The sequence below is a fragment of the Pleurodeles waltl genome, chromosome 12 (assembly GCF_031143425.1).
Source record: "Pleurodeles waltl isolate 20211129_DDA chromosome 12, aPleWal1.hap1.20221129, whole genome shotgun sequence".
In the NCBI taxonomy this organism is placed as follows: Eukaryota; Metazoa; Chordata; class Amphibia; order Caudata; family Salamandridae; genus Pleurodeles; species Pleurodeles waltl.
In genome coordinates this window covers 84,257,127-84,274,872 of record NC_090451.1, presented here as the reverse complement: position 1 = coordinate 84,274,872, position 17,746 = coordinate 84,257,127, and the positions used below count along the sequence as shown (strand labels likewise).

The 17,746-nt window shown below is 44.2% G+C and overlaps 1 protein-coding gene across 1 annotated transcript in view; it reads right to left on the bottom strand.

The window, feature by feature from the left end:
* Positions 1–1,368: 1,368 nt before the first annotated feature.
* Positions 1,369–17,746, bottom strand: part of ADAMTS10 (ADAM metallopeptidase with thrombospondin type 1 motif 10) — a 273,868-nt gene continuing 257,490 nt past the window's right edge. Inside the window, exons 24-25 of the mRNA XM_069216852.1 lie at positions 12,189–12,345; positions 1,369–8,826 (exon numbers count right to left, since the gene is read on the bottom strand). Of these exons, the coding sequence (XP_069072953.1) occupies positions 8,717–8,826; positions 12,189–12,345 (267 nt within the window). The 3' untranslated portion in view covers positions 1,369–8,716. The remainder of the gene's footprint in view (positions 8,827–12,188; positions 12,346–17,746) is intronic.

Below are 17,746 nucleotides of genomic sequence, written 5' to 3'. Positions count from 1 at the left end.
TGGTGATGGCTTTGTAGGGTATGCCTCCGGACTGTTATCTGACACAGGGGCGTCGTATAAGTCCCATGCGTCCTGATCCTGGTCACCTTGGCTCATGGAGGTGTGAGCCGGGGAATGTGATGGAGTTTGTGCTGGTGAGACGTGAATTATAGGTGGAGGAGAGGGTGGCGGAGTAACCCTTTTCACCATTTTTGTTTGTGGTGTTTGGTCAGTTTGAAAGTCCAGTCTTCTCTTTCTCCTAATAGGGGGAAGGGTGCTTATCTTTCCTGTCCCCTGCTGTATAAAAATACGTTTCTGCGTATGGTCTACATCGGTGGATTGCAGGTCTTCCTCAAACCTATGCTTTCGCATTTGGGAGGTCATTGATTGCTCTTCTGTATAAGAGCCTGAAACTGGGTCGGTTGCAGGTTGTTTTGGCACCGAAACCCTGTCTGCATCTTTTTTCGGCTCCGAGGTGACTTTTTTCTTTTTCGGAGTCGAAACATCTCGGCGTCGATCTTCATCGGTGCCGCTGTCTCGGCGTCGAGCCGTGTCTACACCGCTATCTCGGTGTCGATGTATGTCTCCAGCACTTTCTCGGTCCCGAGAAGGCTGTGTGCCGGTGTCTCGACCGGAGTCGGACGGTCTCGGCACTGATTGGGCCTTTTTCGGTGCCGACGGTCGGTCACCGAATTTATGGGTGGAGCCATGGCCTGGTGGCAGTGGCGTCCCCTGGGCCTTGACAATCTTCTTATGAGTGGTTTTCGACGTCTTACTCACGGTTCGTGGATCGTCGAATTCCTTGGAGTCCGATTCGTGTATCGAAAAGGTTTCTTCCTCTTCCTGTACCTCGAACTCTCGGTGCGCTGTCGGCGTGGATGCCATTTGAAGTCTTCTGGCTCGACGGTCTCGGAGTGTTTTTCGGGACCGGAACGCACGACAGGCCTCGCAAGTGTCTTCACTGTGCTCAGGTGACAGGCACAGGTTACAGACCAAGTGTTGGTCTGAATAGGGGTATTTTTTGTGGCATTTGGGACAGAAACGGAACGGGGTCCGTTCCATCAGCGTTCTTCTACACGCGGTCGGGCCGAGCAGGCCCCGACGGGGGATCGAAAACTACCCTGAAGGGCTCCGGAGCTCTTCGATCTTCGATGCGGTGTTGATTCTAACTACGCCGATCCCGAACGCAACAATACCGACGAAAATCTTCCGAAATTTAGCTGTTTTTCCGTTCCGAAACTCGGAGCGACAGGAACACGTCCGAACCCGATGGCAGAAAAAAAACAATCGAAGATGGAGTCGACGCCCATGCGCAATGGAGACAAAAGGAGGAGTCACTCGGTCCCGTGACTCGAAAGACTTCTTCGAAGAAAAACAACTTGTAACACTCCGACCCAACACCAGATGGCGAGCTATGCAAAACATGCGTATCTACAGCGACAGATGCCATCGAACACATGTTTACTAAAAACCTGTTAAGAGTAGATGAAAAAGTTACAGAAATGAGAATTCAGTGAGTCCTACATCTAAGTGACTTGTTGATCAAATCACCAAGTCAAATAAAAGTGAAAGATGCTCGCATTCAACTTTAGGATTTTGCTCACTATCTTGACTTGTTCATTCTAGATGAGTAACCATTCCTAACGTATTATCAGTGGATGCAATTTATAACCCTGGATGTTTTATTTTTCTCTGTTTTGTGGATTATCATTTGACCCCTACCATTTCTGAGTTCCAACTCCTCTCCCACCATCTTTAAGTGCTCTTCCTGGCTACCCTAGGAGGTGATTGGACAAAGGTGGAAAACTTGTAGCCAATTAGAGTAAACGCGCCACTGAGGAAATAAGACACCAGCGGTGAATAAGATAATCCACCAGATATTATATTTAATAATAATGGCCTCATCCTTTATGTAATGCTTTTTGCCATGTCTGCTTTTCCTATGCAATGTAGAAACAGGTGTTACTCCTATTCGATGAAAAGATACTCCCCATTCATCTTAAAGGTTGGCCTTGCAAGTATTCAAACTCATACCCTGCAATTCACAGCAGTTTTTAGTGACAAGTGTTAACTAACTGCAGGTATATAACAAAGATACAGAGGAAAGGCATGAAATTGTCAAGCAGCATGGGTGGATTTGTTTACAGAATTCTCGAGACAACTTTGTAGCAGCAATTGTGGACGCTTCTCCTAGTACTTGCCTTCAGGGCTCATATTTCATTCAGTTTATTACATTTTGATCTCTTTATTTCAGACCAATTTCTCACCAATATCTTAACGTGTTTTCAGAAAACATGTTCTTTCTTATAGTCTACAATAATTTAGAATAAGTTATTAATTTCCCTCATTGGGCCAGATTATAGGTCTTGGCGGTCTTCCGACTGCCAAATTTGCGGTGGCGGTCGGACCACAGCACTCCTGGCGGTCCAACCACCAAATTATGACCCAGGCGTTCAGACAGCCAGAGGTGCACTGTCAACGCAAGGAACATGGTTCCCGGCGGGTAGGTGGTGGGCAAAGTTGTGCTCAGTCATAGCGATGCTTAAAGCAGCACCACTGTGTTGATCACAACTTCACTTTCCGTCAGCCTTTTCATGGCGAGAACCCCCTCCCGGACCAGCAGCTCTCTCGGCGGTCTCCTCTCAACAGGACTGGCTGTCCTTGTTTTGGCTTGTAATTAAGCCCATAGAGTTGGAGGGACCATCACCGTTTGCAGGTTGGAATATGTACTGCAATATTCCTGATGCCATGGAATGTTGCCAAGAGATGGTTTCACTTTTGGAAGCTAAACCAACATTAACAGAGTTTAATTGATTAAGATTTAAAAAAAAAAAAATCTTCAGAAAGACAATTTGGAGGTCAGGATTCTTTGTCCAGATTTGTGTACCAGGTACTACAATTCGAGGTGCTCATGCTAATCACGAGTTTCACAGAACAGAGATGTTAAGCTCTTCTGTGAATTGACTCATGATAAGAATGCTCTGGGTCAAGCGGGAGTGGAGCCCTTCTGGAAGACATCCTGATTTGGAGAACTCTGATCTCTTACATACAAAGAAATCCAAGAAACTGCTCTTGGATTTCTTTCCAGATCTTGGGTCTCCTAGAGGTTGATCTGTTTGCTCACAGGAAATATATAGCCCTAAATGACAATACAAGTGAAATGAGCCATATAGGCAGAGATGACATGGTCCACTGCAAGCAGGTGCTTGATACCCTAGTCCAGGGTTCTGCAAAGTCGTTCCTGGAGACCGGGTCCATGCCAGATTTTTAGCATATCCACATTTAGAAACATGTAGATTCCTAAAACATCTTTTTTCTAAATGTGGGTATGCTAAAATTCTGGCATGGACCTGGCTCTCCAGGACCGACTTTGCAGAACCCTGCCCTAGTCCAACAACTGTTCTGCAGCAAGAAGGATATAGAACATCCATGGAAGTCTTTCTGATCAACCAGACTCCACACTCTTACTGACAAAACTATGAAGATGGAGGGCTTGGACAACATTTCAGTTTTTGGAATTTCCTGAGGTCCACCGAAGTATAAAATATGTAAACTTTAGTTGTACAGCTGTAAACCACTCGGATGTGCAGCCTAAGAGAATGTCCATGTTCTGCATTATTATTGGCCTATGGCTCATTCAACAGCAGAGATGGGGGCCTGCTTTTGGTATTAGTCCCCTTTGTTATGCGGAAAATGTCAGCCATTTGAAGATAGATAGCCAGGGCCCGTACACTAAAGAATGATAATATGAGGCAGAGGCTCTGACATGTCAGAAGAAGGATGCAAGCAATGTACGGTGTACTGATAACACATCCTAACCGATTTGAATACAGAGTATACACTCAAACAACCAAGTGCAGTGCTTGTGAATTAAAACAAGGATGCATTGCCACAGGGAAAGTCATCCTCTAAGCCCATACACTCTATTCCACGAAAATGCACATTATGAATGTCAACATTTATTGCAGTCTTGGCTCAAATTAACCCTACTAATTTGCTAGCACTTGTGTCCTGCATGTATTGTAATTTTGAACAAACCCATGGTAAAACATTTGTAATGCCATCTGCATCTGCTATGAAGCAGCCTTTTTGCATGTGTAGCCCAAACCATACACTGAAAACATATGCATTTGTACAACAGGCATCTGAGCATGTGCCTCCAATGCATACCTGTCTAACTGCTTAGTAACCCCCCACTTCACTTGTACGTAAGCCCCCCAAAGAACACTTGAAGAGTATGTAGTAACTCGAAGAAAAGAACCAGAGAAGGTAAATAATTACACAGAAAGTGTGAATGGGTTCTGGTAGGTACTGCACAGAGCTATTTATGCAGTGTAATGGATCATTTTATAAAACCGCTATATTACATAGACGTCTTAGGGGGTTCACTGGAAACCTATAGGTAACGAGTTCAGTAGGGGAATGAGATTGCTTTGTCCAAGGAGGACGGGACTGGGATCAGGGTTAATGTGAATGCATGGTGGGCTCTGGTGACCACCTAACCTTTTCCCATGTTGTTGAACTCTCCTTCCTCTGGCAATCCCCTGTGCTGCAGTCTAACCCACCTACTCTGGATTAAACCCCCTCTAGCAGTGGAGCTGCCCTGGGAACAGATCTGCCTTCTTTAGCTACCATTTTATGTCCATACTAAGGCTTATGTAATTGGTACAATGCATGGACCTTGACAGAAAACTGTTCAAAGGGACACATACTGGGATATTAATGTTCAGTTTGCCAGTATAATCTACAAATACCAATTATAGACTGCTGAGTTAATTACCTAAGGGATGAAGTCAAATTTGAGCCACATTTCGATGTATCAATGCGTTAAGCATTATCGAGAAAAAATAACTGTTTACCCTAGAACAGACTATGTTTCTCTTGGCCATGGCTAAAGGGTCGTCATCAGTTGCTGTGTAGCAGAAAGTTTATCCCATTCATCAAATTTGCTTGATGATAATTAACTAGTACAGATAACAATGGTTTTAACAGGGATTTACAAGTGTAAAACTGTACGATAGAAGACGTATGCTACAAAAGGTTACATAAAATTATGTGCATACAGACAAAAAAATGATTTAGCACCATTTGAGGCAATACTACCCCTGAAATCCATATAGGAAGCCACTAATTGTGTAAGTCGTGCCAGCTGTTTAGTTGCGGAAAACTGACCAGTGGCATATTGTTTCATTCACTGAAAATGACTACAAGCATGTGTCCTATTGTGCCAATAGTACACTGTTTTTATATAAATATCCCATACTGTGCCCACAATTTCCGTTCAAATATTTGTTTGAGGCTTGTTAGGTAGCAATATGGAAAACAGCTCTCCTGGGATCACAGGGAAGAACCAAAATATCTATGAAACCTAAACACTATGCCGTTAGTTGCTCCTCTATCCTCATAGAACCAAAACCTGCACTACATATCTAGAATATGGCAGCTCAAAAGGAGATGATGCTTCGTAGCTCACGTACTGCATGCCCTAGCTAAATGTACTGGCAGCCAGACCACCTGCCCTTCCAAAATCACAGACTGTTTAAGTTCGCTTACTCCTGTAATCACAGAGTCTGAGGGTGATCGATTTTACTAAGCAGTGCTATACAACTGTCGCATGTTTTTTTTTAACCAGACGTATTTGGAAAAATATGCCAGACTAAAATCCGTTAACCCTCTATCAAGCCCAGAGGTGCAGATACTGGCTCCTTTTATCACTTTCTCAACATATCGTACTATCTTTATTTTTCACACCTATCATCTCAACCCAGGCGTTCACACATCATGGCCATATTCATCATCTCCAGATATTAGACCTGTCACCTTGTCTTGTAGGGAAATATCACTTACAACTTGATGCATTTACCATGATACCTTTACAACGCAAATTTGTACCATGCATGGCTTTACCACAAATATACATATATATTGTTTAGGGTGGGTAATGGTTTTTGGTGGTAAATATATTTGTAAGTTTTAGGGTGGGTATGGGTTTTTGGGTGATGAGGGCATTTTTAGGTTTTAGGGTGGGTATGTGTTTTGGGGCAGGTAAGGAAATTTTTAGGTTTTAGGGTGGGTAATGGCATGTTTAGGTTTTAGGGTGGGTATGGATTTTGGGATTGTAATGGCATTTTTAGGCTTTAGGGTGGGCATGGCGTTTGGGGTGGTAAGGGTATTTTTAGGTAGGTTTTAGGGTGGATAAGGGCATTTTTAGGTTTCAGGGTGGGCATGGGTTTTGGGATGGTAAGGGGATTTTTAGGTTTCAGGGTGGGCATGGGTTTTGGGATGGTAAGGGCATTTTTAGGTTTTAGGGTGGGTATGGGTTTTGGGGTAATAAGGGCATTTTTCATTTTAGGGTGGGTATGGGTTTGGGTTTTGGGGTGGTAAAGACAATTTTAGGTTTTTATATTTTAGGATTTAGGGTGGGTATGGGTTTTTGGGTGGTAAGGACATTTTTACGTTTTAGGGTGGGTATGGGTTTTTGGGTGATAAGGGCATTTTTTGTATTTTAGGGTCGGTATGGGTTTTGGGTGGTAAGGACATTTTTAGGTTTTAGGGTGGGTATGGTATTTTGGGTGGTAAGGGGTGTTTAGGTTTTAGGGTGGGTATGGGTTTTGGGGTGGTAAGGTAATTTTTGGTGTTTAGGGTAGGTAGGGTTTTTGGGTGGAAAGGTGTGTTTGTGTGCGTATATATATATATATATATATATATATTTATATATATATATATATATACACACACATGCATACACACAGATATGTAGAAATATTATATATATATATAAAATGTATGTTATACTTACCTCTACTTTTTACCATGCATATGCCTTTACCAACTATGCCTTTACTGCGAAATGTTTGTGGTAAAGACATACGTGGTAAAAGCATATGCGTGGTAAAAACATTTTGTGGTAAGTGCATGCGTGGTAATGACCATGCATTGTACCTACCGCGTTGTAAAGGCATGCGTTGTAAGTGCATGCGTTGTTCCATCATACATCCGACTCAATTTCGCTACGTGTGGCCAAGTAAATCGAGAAAATATGCCTTACATTGAATTAGTGCTCCTCTGGACTGCCACTGTGCTAAACATTACAGCGGCACCCAGCCCTGTTCTAAAGATTGCAGCCACATCACACCACACCACTGTACCCATCTGCTCTGCAGTCCGGTGTAGTTCAAATAGTGGTCAGCCAAGATGAGAGCGCGCCTCCCACTGCTGGGTTACTGCCATGCCTGTGCCTCTTGCAAAACTGAACAAACTGGAAAAGATAAAACCTAAGTAAAGAAAGGAAAGAGCTTATCATCATGTACACCACGTGACAGTTGTAATAGGGTCACCAATTCGTGCTTCTTTTACAGAGTAAATATGTAACGTTTTAAAAGTGCATGTAGCTTCATATCAAGCTCAGTGAGGCCACTGTGTAAAACTGTGTGTAAGGCGCAGTGAGTGTCGTCCTCCAAGGTGCCAATAATGGGTGGGGGGCAGCAGATAACCTCCCCAGCATAAGAAATGCTCTAGGCCTACCAACAGCCACCAAGCACCTCCTTGGAAGACATGGGGGCAGTGCTTTATTTGCGCTTGTTGTTTCCAGTGCTGAGCACCGGCACTTATTTGTGAGGGCGGGGCTTATTCTTATGCCTCAAGCATTTGCTGCGAGCAAAAGGCACGTATTTGAAAGACGGAAGAAGGAAAAACTAAAAACCGTCATAAAGGGAGAAAATAGAGTTGTAGGGTGAGCTGAAGGGGCAGGGGTGGCCGTAAACGGATTGAAGAGGCCCGAGATGGCTTCAGTATTACGCTGCCTCAGTATTCAGTGCTTGCTGATTTAATTACAGCAGCCTCGTGTTTAAGAGAAGGGCTTTGAGCACCGACACCTCTTAATTTACAAATTAAGCACTGCATGGGGGTGGTGCTTACCGCCTGATTTTTACCAGGCGAAAAGGGAGAACGAAAGTTGGGGTGGTTGTAGGGCTCGCCGATTCTGAGGCAACACCTTTCCCTCCCTGAAGCTCATAGAATCTCTAGGTTTTCTCTGCGCTGTGCCCTTCAGCCCTCCACACCAAGGAAAGTAATAACGATTGCCAAGATACCATGCGACGGCAAGGAATCTACAATATTATTCCCACACAGCTACGAATTCAAGGCGGGTTGCATGGAATCCTGGACATTTCCTCCGGATATGGACTCTGCCTGGTGCCTCTGCAAGGCAGCAAGAGGTGGAGCGACACCAGAACGGTTATGTCTGCGCAGTCAAAGCTGATGTCCCCACTCCCCAGCCTTTCTCGTGCCTCAGTGCTGGCTAGGTGGTGTCGAGTATCTGGTATGAACTACTTGTGACAAATGGCACGGTGCTAATGACAGCTGTTGCTGGCCTGTGACAAATTATGTTGTTATAGCTTCAGTTAGCTTGGGGGGTGGAAACCCGCCATAATAAAATTAGATGCACTCTAGCAGAAGAGGGTCCAGTGTACAAAGCAAGTGAGATACACAGTGGCTCTTGTTGAGTTCTGAATGCAATGGGTTTTGGGATCAGAGCAGCAAACGGAATTCCAGTCGGATATCCAATCCAATGTCAGAGTGGACCCATGCCTGAAAGATTCAGGCTTAGCATGTTTCACTCACTAGCTCCAATCCCCAGGGATGCCGATTTGATTCTTCTGTCGAAAAAATGTTTTGGTTGATTTCATTTCCAGTTGTCTCGTTAAGAAGATGATGACTGGGGATTTTTTTTCCTTTGTCAATGTCCTTGGCATGTCTTACAGCACATCTGTCGAAAGTAAGGCCGGCTGCAGAACTTGAACTTTAGCACCAGGGGGCAGTATGCCACCTTGTTCACATCCTTGCATTCTGAAAAAAAAAGGTTCTATTAGTGTCTTACAAGGAAGTATTAAACTGAAGTAAAATGTGGCATAGGTTGTCTCCGTTTGGAGCTTTCTGTGCGTAAAACACAATGGGGGTTATTACAACTTTGGAGGAGGTGTTAATCCGTCCCAAAAGTGACGGCAAAGTGACGGATATACCACCAGCCGTATTACGAGTCCATTATATCCTATGGAACTCGTAATACGGCTGGTGGTATATCCGTCCCATTTGGGACGGATTAACACCTCCTCCAAAGTTGTAATAACCCCCAATGTGTACCATTGTAAAAAGGCCTTCTTCACACATTCTCCTCAACAAACGGTGAGACTTGATGACAATGTGTGGTGTGCTCATAAATCTGTAACTCGATCCCGACCCCCTCTCTGGTCCCCTCAGTTGCCTGGACACCAGTACACCCGCTGCACTATTGATAGCACTGACGCTATCTATCCTGCTTAATTGTTTTGATTGCCCCCCTTGTCCTATCTACCTGATACAGACTACCTCAGTGGCAGACAGCTCCAACCTAAATTACATGCTTTTAGTGCTTAGACTTTCCATTTTTAGGGGGCGAGCGCAAAGCGCTCCGTCCCCTGCAGTAATCCCTCTTTGGGTTTCTAACCACGCCCTTGTCACGTCAGTCACTTTCATTTGTTCGGGGGCTTGCCTTTTAAAATCCGCTTGCTTTCATTTGTGAAAGGCATGCATACCTCATGCCGTTTCTGGTGTTTAGCCCACTTACACAGCACCGGTAAACTACTGAAAACATACGAGGCTCGGTGTTTCAGCATGGTTTCCGGACTGCTTTATCTTTTTATTTTCCACGCAGCGCGATCGCGCTGGGGTTTACATAGCGTCTTTTTTCTTTTAATTTGTGTGGCAAGAAAAGTCCGGTTAGGAGTTTACAACGCTAATAGCTCTAACTCAAGCAAATGAAAGACCCGTTGCATTGCAAATGCTTGTTTATATTTGGAATTAATTAACATTTACACCTAGTTGAAACAAGTCTGACTTATGCCTATAGAATCCATTGCAAATCACGTGCAACCTTATTGCATCCAGGACGGGATTTCCTGAAGTAAATCTTAACCACTGTCAAAAAAGATGATACGGCTATTGTTTTATTTATTTAGTCTAGCATCATATAGATTAATTTATTATTTTATTGCATTTTGTAGAGGGCCAACATGGGACACTCTCAGAGCAGTTTTCATTATGGCAAATACCCTTGCTTTCAAACATTCTTAAACAGTACATAACATTCACATATCGGGGGCAGTTTTTTTTGGAGCAAGTAATAACTGTTAGCCCGAGAAGTAAGTTGTCTGACTTTAGAAACAGAGGGTCTGATTTTAAGTGTATGGGATAGGGTTCTCCATCAAAATGGTGACAGAGTGCCCTCTCTGGTAATTTGAAGGTCGGCCCCCTGACTGACAGATGAGAGGACCCTCAGTATGTCGGTGACGGTGACCACCACGTCTCAATTGCTGACATACCAATCCAATTGAATAAGTGCGATCAGAGGTTTGGCCACTGGACCGCCCAGCCGATTTAGAGTGAGTAGTAGAATATCCAGTTTTTATTCTCCCTTACAGCTGTGAAAAGGGTCAGGGTAAGGGACAGTAAAAACATTAAAATGACCCCCACACAACAGGGGGAAACTCCAGTTTTATGGAGATCATTTACTTTTTGTTTTCAAAAACAAAATCCCGCTTTGGGATTTTGTTTTTGGGAAAAAAAATAGATTTTAGAAGTTTGACGGCTGGTATCGTCATTTTAATACCTTAACAGGAGCCTTCCCGCCAACGTTAACAGAAGTCCACTACGCTGCCTGACATCTCTAACTTCAGATTTTTCCTACTTTGCCAGAGTGATAAAACTCTAAACCAGGCCGACAGTTCTCAGTTGGATATTAGAGAAGTGCAACTGGCTATTTGGCATAATTTGATGACTATTGTTTTGAGTCAGTAAGGCAGACGCATTTGTTGTGAAGTTGGATTCGATATTTAGGGGGTTATTCTAACTTTGGAGGAGTGTTAATCCGTCCCAAAAGTGACGGTAAAGTGACGGATATACCACCAGCCGTATTACGAGTTCCATAGGATATAATGGACTCGTAATACGGTTGGTGGTAAATCCGTCACTTTTCCGTCACTTTTGGGACGGATTAACACCTCCTCCAAAGTTAGAATAACCCCCTTAGTGTTACCACACTTATGCAGCTCTGGGCTTTGATCTGAAGTGGTATACGGTACAGAGAGAGGAAGCAGGGGGGCACACTCCATGGATGAGATACAGGTACATGTACTTCCAAGGTCCAAAACAACATAGCATACATACACATTCAGCCGAGGCAGCAGGCTCTGCGGCTGTTAATCTCTAAGGGTAGGAACATCTGAGATATGCATGTTTGCTTTTATCCACTGGCCTCTACTCGGAAAGTTGATTGACTTTCAGTAAGTGGAAGATGTGTGTTGGACAAAACAACCAAATTTGTGTTTGGCCACTTGTGTTTTCTCAGCTCTGCACATAGTGCCAATCATCAAGGAATACACTGCAAAGCCCCTCAAACCAGAACTGTGCATTCCTTTCACTGCAGCCAAGGGTAGAGCCAGCTTAACCTATTGTGTGGGCATGCTGTCACGTATTTTTTAAGGGTTAAAAGATTATATTTGAAATCACAAGGTTTTAATGGGTTTTAGGGATCAAAGGACATTTATTTGATCAGTGAGAGGTACAGGGAGTTGTGTATATTCTTAGGCAGTACTTCCTTTTTGGATGGTAGGTCCAAGATCTCTCCCCAGGTAACCTTCCCTTCTTACTGGTCATGGAGTAATCCAGTTCACTTTGTGTGACTAGGACTATTCCTCTTGATTCTTTAACTATGCAGCCGTATTGTGTATTGCTCTGCCCTCCTTCTCCTTTCCTACCTTGTTTGGTGCATATTGGCAATGGGGGTAAATGCTCCAAAAGAGAAGGACGCTGTGGATAAGCTGGGACTACTGACAGAGAGAACCCACCTCCCACGAGCACACACATACTTACACGCTTCCTACCAAAAAAGATCTCACCAAGCTCATACCCAGCCAGATCCAAATAAACCATACCCACCAACATGGTAAAGTTCACATTGTATTCACTTTAGTTCTAGTACTGCCTCACAATCATTTCACTTTACCATTATCAGTCAAAACAAACCAGATGTAAACATCAACTTTGTGTCTACTAGCTATGTGGCAAGTCCCTTTGCTAGGTAGTATTAATTAGATTTGGCTTTACTATATGAGGTGGGCTGTTCTCTGCTCAGTTAAATCCCTTTCCCTGAGGGCAACCTCTTCACCTTGTACCTTCTGGGTTTTCCGTGGGGCCTGGTTCGCACTTGCTTTCGCACTGTTGCATGGCTGCTGGCTTGACGGCGTCCACACATTCACTGGAGGGTTGACCTGTATGCGCCAAGCACTGGACGGAACGCATCTGTTGTCCAAAGCCACACGGGGCAGAACACTGTGGTTTATTAAAAGGCAAATAAAGAAAATCATGTGCAGGCCAGCTAGGAGTGATGTTTTAGAACAGGATGGAGTTGCATATCGATTCATAATTAGTGATGTTAAAATAATTATGCAAGCTGGCTTTGGTAGGGGCACTTCCAGCTGAAAGATTCACCAGAAAGTTCAGTAACTTTAGGAAACATTTTTTTCAGGGATGAGGAGGAAAAAAGACAAAGGATCATGCCGAAGAGTGGATATGTAATAGATGTGAAAGGTTGAAGAGGACTGAGGCTTTATCGAAATAGTACATAGAAACACATTATTCTAAAGTTTTCACTTGTGCTTAATTTCCGTATCTTTAATTGATCTATTAGAACACTGGAATATTGAGCGCTCCACTGAAGTGAATGAAGTACCTCAGGGCCAAAGATGGCTGGTATCCACTTTCTGCTCCAAGATTCCAAAGTCTGCCTTTCTGTTTCTTTCTGGTTAATTTAGCACATTCTACCACCAGTGGGTGGACTATTTTAATAGCCTTCCAGCTGTACTAACTTGTGCTGTGAAGTCTCCTAAATAAGCTCCTCTTTGTTAAAGGCTCTTCTCTGCTCTTGAGGCTATAACTCACAAGTGGGCAATAAGGCTATATTATCTTACAGGCCCATGAGTTTTTCACTTTTTTTTCACTTTGGCTGTCATCAGCTTCTAGGTTACATTCAACCCTTCCAACATGAAGTGGCATCAGAGAGGAAAGGAAGAGCAGAAGTGAATACTTCAGCAGAAATTATTTAAAGTAAAGATTTAGGGCTTGATTTAGATCTCAGCTGAGGGATTACTACTTTGCAACGTTGACAGATATCTCGTCTGCTGAAATTTAAATACCATAGAAAACAACTGAATTTAGATTTCGGCAGACGGGATATCCATCACAGTTGCGACAGAGTAAGCCTTTCGCCGAGATCTAAATCTAATCTTTTTCACTTCCCACCAACAAATCAATGCAGACCAATGCCACAAAGTTTAAGTAGTCTAACAGTCATTCGAAGCCAGATTGTCTCATTTAGATAGCGATAGTGTGATCCAGAAGCGTTTGTGCAAGTTTTGCAGTCCAAACACTCATTACAAGTGGGCCGATAATTTCAGAAACCTGCAATAAGTTCTGTTTCCACACATTTCAGAATTAATTATTTTGCAGTTTTTTTGCACCCTCTTTACTTTTCGGCATGTTAAATCTTACATTTATGGGAAGTAAAGCCCAGAAAACACGCAGAACTTTCACTTCACATTTTTTGGGGAAAAAACTTGTTAAATGTGCTGTCTCTCACACCTCATAAATATCATCACTTATGAGGTGTAATAGATATCACAAGTAACACCAAGCCACTCAAAATGAGTGTAGGGAACTGGGTTCTGGTTGCAGTATCCCCCCACACTTCGTGCCTGGTTTTAGATGCAACTTGGACTGAAGTGCACTGGGTACCTGCTAACCAGGTCCCCTGTGCCAGTGCTCCTTCCCTAAAACAAGTCATCTGGTCACTTGATCCCCAAGTAAACAGGCCCTTCAGCCACCTGCAAATTCCTTATAAATTGTACCCCTGGCACCTAGAGCATTAGTACTGAAGAGGGCCCATCAGAGCTGAAGCACAACTTGTGCCACTCTGAGGGACCTAGCACCAACCTAATGCAGACTGCCATGGCAGGCTGCGTGACAAGGTGCTTCCAAATTTAAAACACGACATGGCACACATCATGTGTGCCATGTCCACAAAACACTGCATGCAATATATGTAAGTCTCCCCTCTAGCAGGCCTTACAGCCCTAGGGCAGGGTGCATTATATTACTTGTGAGGGTATATCTGCATGAGCAGATATGCCCCTGCTATGTCTGTGTCGATTCTAAGACATAGTAAGTGTACAGGGAAGCCATTTTAAATGCATGTACTGGACACTGGTCAATACGAGTTCCCCAACAACATGATGGCTTCTCTGAATCCTGGGATGTTTGGTATCCAACATCTCAGAATAATAAACCCTCTCTGACCCCAGTGATGGATTTATTAAAATATGCACCCAGAGGGCTCCTTAGAGGTGCCCCCTGAAAACCTATCAAGCTACTGGTGTGTTCACTGACTGGTCCAAACCAGTGCAGCCTAAACCTAGTTCTTGCCCCCTGAGGTGAGAGCCAGGGCTCTTGCGGGCCCAGAACAAAGGGCTGCCCTGGGCAGAAGTGTGACCTCCTCTCCCAGGCAGGACAGACATTCCAGAACTGGGAGCTTAAAAGGCCTTGACGCCTTTGTAATGGGACCTAAGTCTCTCCAGATGGTGGAGATGACCAACCCCCCTGTCCTGACCCCACTTTTGAAAATGTGTTAAATTAGGAGGAGCGCCCAAGGTAGTCGAGCTGAAGTGGACACTACTTTTTAAATTCCTCCATCTTGTTTGGAAGGAATTAGACCACTAGGGTTAGGGTTATGCCCACTTTTCAGTGGAAGTGGTCATAAGAAGGATGTAGTTACCCTCAAGGTGGTGAGCCCATTAGCTACCACCTAGCGCTCCCTGTAACACCCCTAAATTGAGTATTTAGGTGACACCCATGAACCCTGGAACTCAGATTCCTGATGACCTAAGAAGAGCTGTACACTACAGAGTCGCACCAGCAGAGAAGACTACAGACACCAACTGACTGGCCCCAGCCCTACCGGCCTGTCTGCAGCCCTTGACGATCCTGCGCCAAAAGACGACCTGTCCTGCATCCCAACGACTTCCAAAGCCTTCAACAGAGATCAAGCTGTCCAGAGAACAGCGGGCCTGTTGAAGAAGAAAACAACTTTAACCCCTTCGCTGCCAGGCCTTTTCCCCCTCCTGTGCCAGGCCTTTTTTTGCCTATTTGGGGCAGTTCGCGCTTAGGCCCTCATAACTTTTTGTCCACATAAGCTAACCAAGCCAAATTTGCGTCCTTTTTTTCCAACATCCTAGGGATTCTAGAGGTACCCAGACTTTGTGGGTTCCCCTGAAGGAGGCCAAGAAATTGGCCAACATACAGTGAAAATTTAGTTTTTTTCAAAAAAATTGGAAAAAGTGGCTGCAGAAGAAGGCTTGTGGTTTTTCCCCTGAAAATGGCATCAACAAAGGGTTTGCGGTGCTAAACTCAGCAGCTTCCCAGCTTTCAGGAACAGGTAGACTTGAATCAGAAAACCCAATTTTTCAACACAATTTTGGCATTTTACTGGGGCATACCCCATTTGTGCAATTTTTTGTGCTTTCAGCCTCCTTCCAGTCAGTGACAGGAATGGTCATGAAACCAATGCTGGATCCCAGAAACCTAAACATTTCTGAAAAGTAGACAAAATTCTGAATTCAGCAAGGGGTCATTTGTGTAGATCCTACAAGGGTTTCCTACAGAAAATAACAGCTGAAAAAGAAAAGTATTGAAATTGAGGTGAAAAAAACATCAATTTTTCTCTACGTTTTACTCTGTAACTTTTCCCTGCAATGTCAGATTATCGAAAGCAATATACCGTTACGTCTGCTGGACTCCTCTGGTTGCGGGGATATATAGGGTTTGTAGGTTCATCAAGAACCCGAGGAACCCAGAGCCAATAAATGAGCTGCACCCTGCAGTGCGTTTTCATTCTATACCGGGTATACAGCAATTCATTTGCTGAAATATAAGGAGTAAAAAATTGCTATCAAGAAAACCTTTGCATTTCCAAAAAGGGCACAAGATAAGGTGTTGAGGAGCAGTGGTTATTTGCACACCTCTGAATTCCGGGGTGACCATAGTAGCACGTGAATTACAGGGAATTTCTCAAATAGATGTCTTTTTTACACACACTCCTATATTTGGAAGGAAAAAATGTAGAGAAAGACAAGGGGCAATAGTACTTGTTTTGCTAATCTATGTTCCCCCAAGTCTCCCGATAAAAATGGTACCTCACTTGTGTGGGTAGGCCTAGCACCCGCAACAGGATATGCCCCAAAACACAACGTGGACACATCACAGAAAACAGAGCTGTTTTTAGCAAAGTGACTACCTGTAGATTTTGGCCTCTAGCTCAGCCGCCACCTAGGGAAACCTACCAAACCTGTGCATTTCTGAAAACTAGAGACCTAGGGGAATCCAAGGAGGGGTGACTTGTGTGGCTCGGACCAGGTTCTGTTACCCAGAATCCTTTGCAAACTTCAAAATTTGGCTAAAAAAACACATGTTCCTCACATTTCTGTGGCAGAAAGTTCTGGAATCTGAGAGGAGCCACAAATTTCCTTCCACCCAGCGTTCCCCCACGTCTCCCGATAAAAATGATACCTCACTTGTGTGGGTAGGCCTAGCACCCGCGACAGGATATGCCCCAAAACACAACTTGGACACATCACAGAAAACAGAGCTGTTTTTAGCAAAGTGACTACCTGTAGATTTTGGCCTCTAGCTCAGCCGCCACCTAGGGAAACCTACCAAACCTGTGCATTTCTGAAAACTAGAGACCTAGGGGAATCCAAGGAGGGGTGACTTGTGTGGCTCGGACCAGGTTCTGTTACCCAGAATCCTTTGCAAACCTCAAAATTTGGCTAAAAAAACACATGTTCCTCACATTTCTGTGGCAGAAAGTTCTGGAATCTGAGAGGAGCCACAAATTTCCTTCCACCCAGCGTTCCCCCACGTCTCCCGATAAAAATGATACCTCATTTGTGTGGGTAGGCCTAGCGCCCGCGACAGGATATGCCCCAAAACACAACGTGGACATATCACAGAAAACAGAGCTGTTTTTAGCAAAGTGACTACCTGTAGATTTTGGCCTCTAGCTCAGCCGCCACCTAGGGAAACCTACCAAACCTGTGCATTTCTGAAAACTAGAGACCTAGGGGAATCCAAGGAGGGGTGACTTGCGGGGCTCGGACCAGGTTCTGTTACCCAGAATCCTTTGCAAACCTCAAAATTTGGCTAAAAAAACACATGTTCCTCACATTTCTGTGGCAGAAAGTTCTGGAATCTGAGAGGAGCCACAAATTTCCTTCCACCCAGCGTTCCCCCACGTCTCCCGATAAAAATGATACCTCACTTGTGTGGGTAGGCCTAGCGCCCGCGACAGGATATGCCCCAAAACACAACGTGGACATATCACAGAAAACAGAGCTGTTTTTAGCAAAGTGACTACCTGTAGATTTTGGCCTCTAGCTCAGCCGCCACCTAGGGAAACCTACCAAACCTGTGCATTTCTGAAAACTAGAGACCTAGGGGAATCCAAGGAGGGGTGACTTGCGGGGCTCGGACCAGGTTCTGTTACCCAGAATCCTTTGCAAATCTCAAAATTTGGCTAAAAAAACACATGTTCCTCACATTTCTGTGGCAGAAAGTTCTGGAATCTGAGAGGAGCCACAAATTTCCTTCCACCCAGCGTTCCCCCACGTCTCCCGATAAAAAT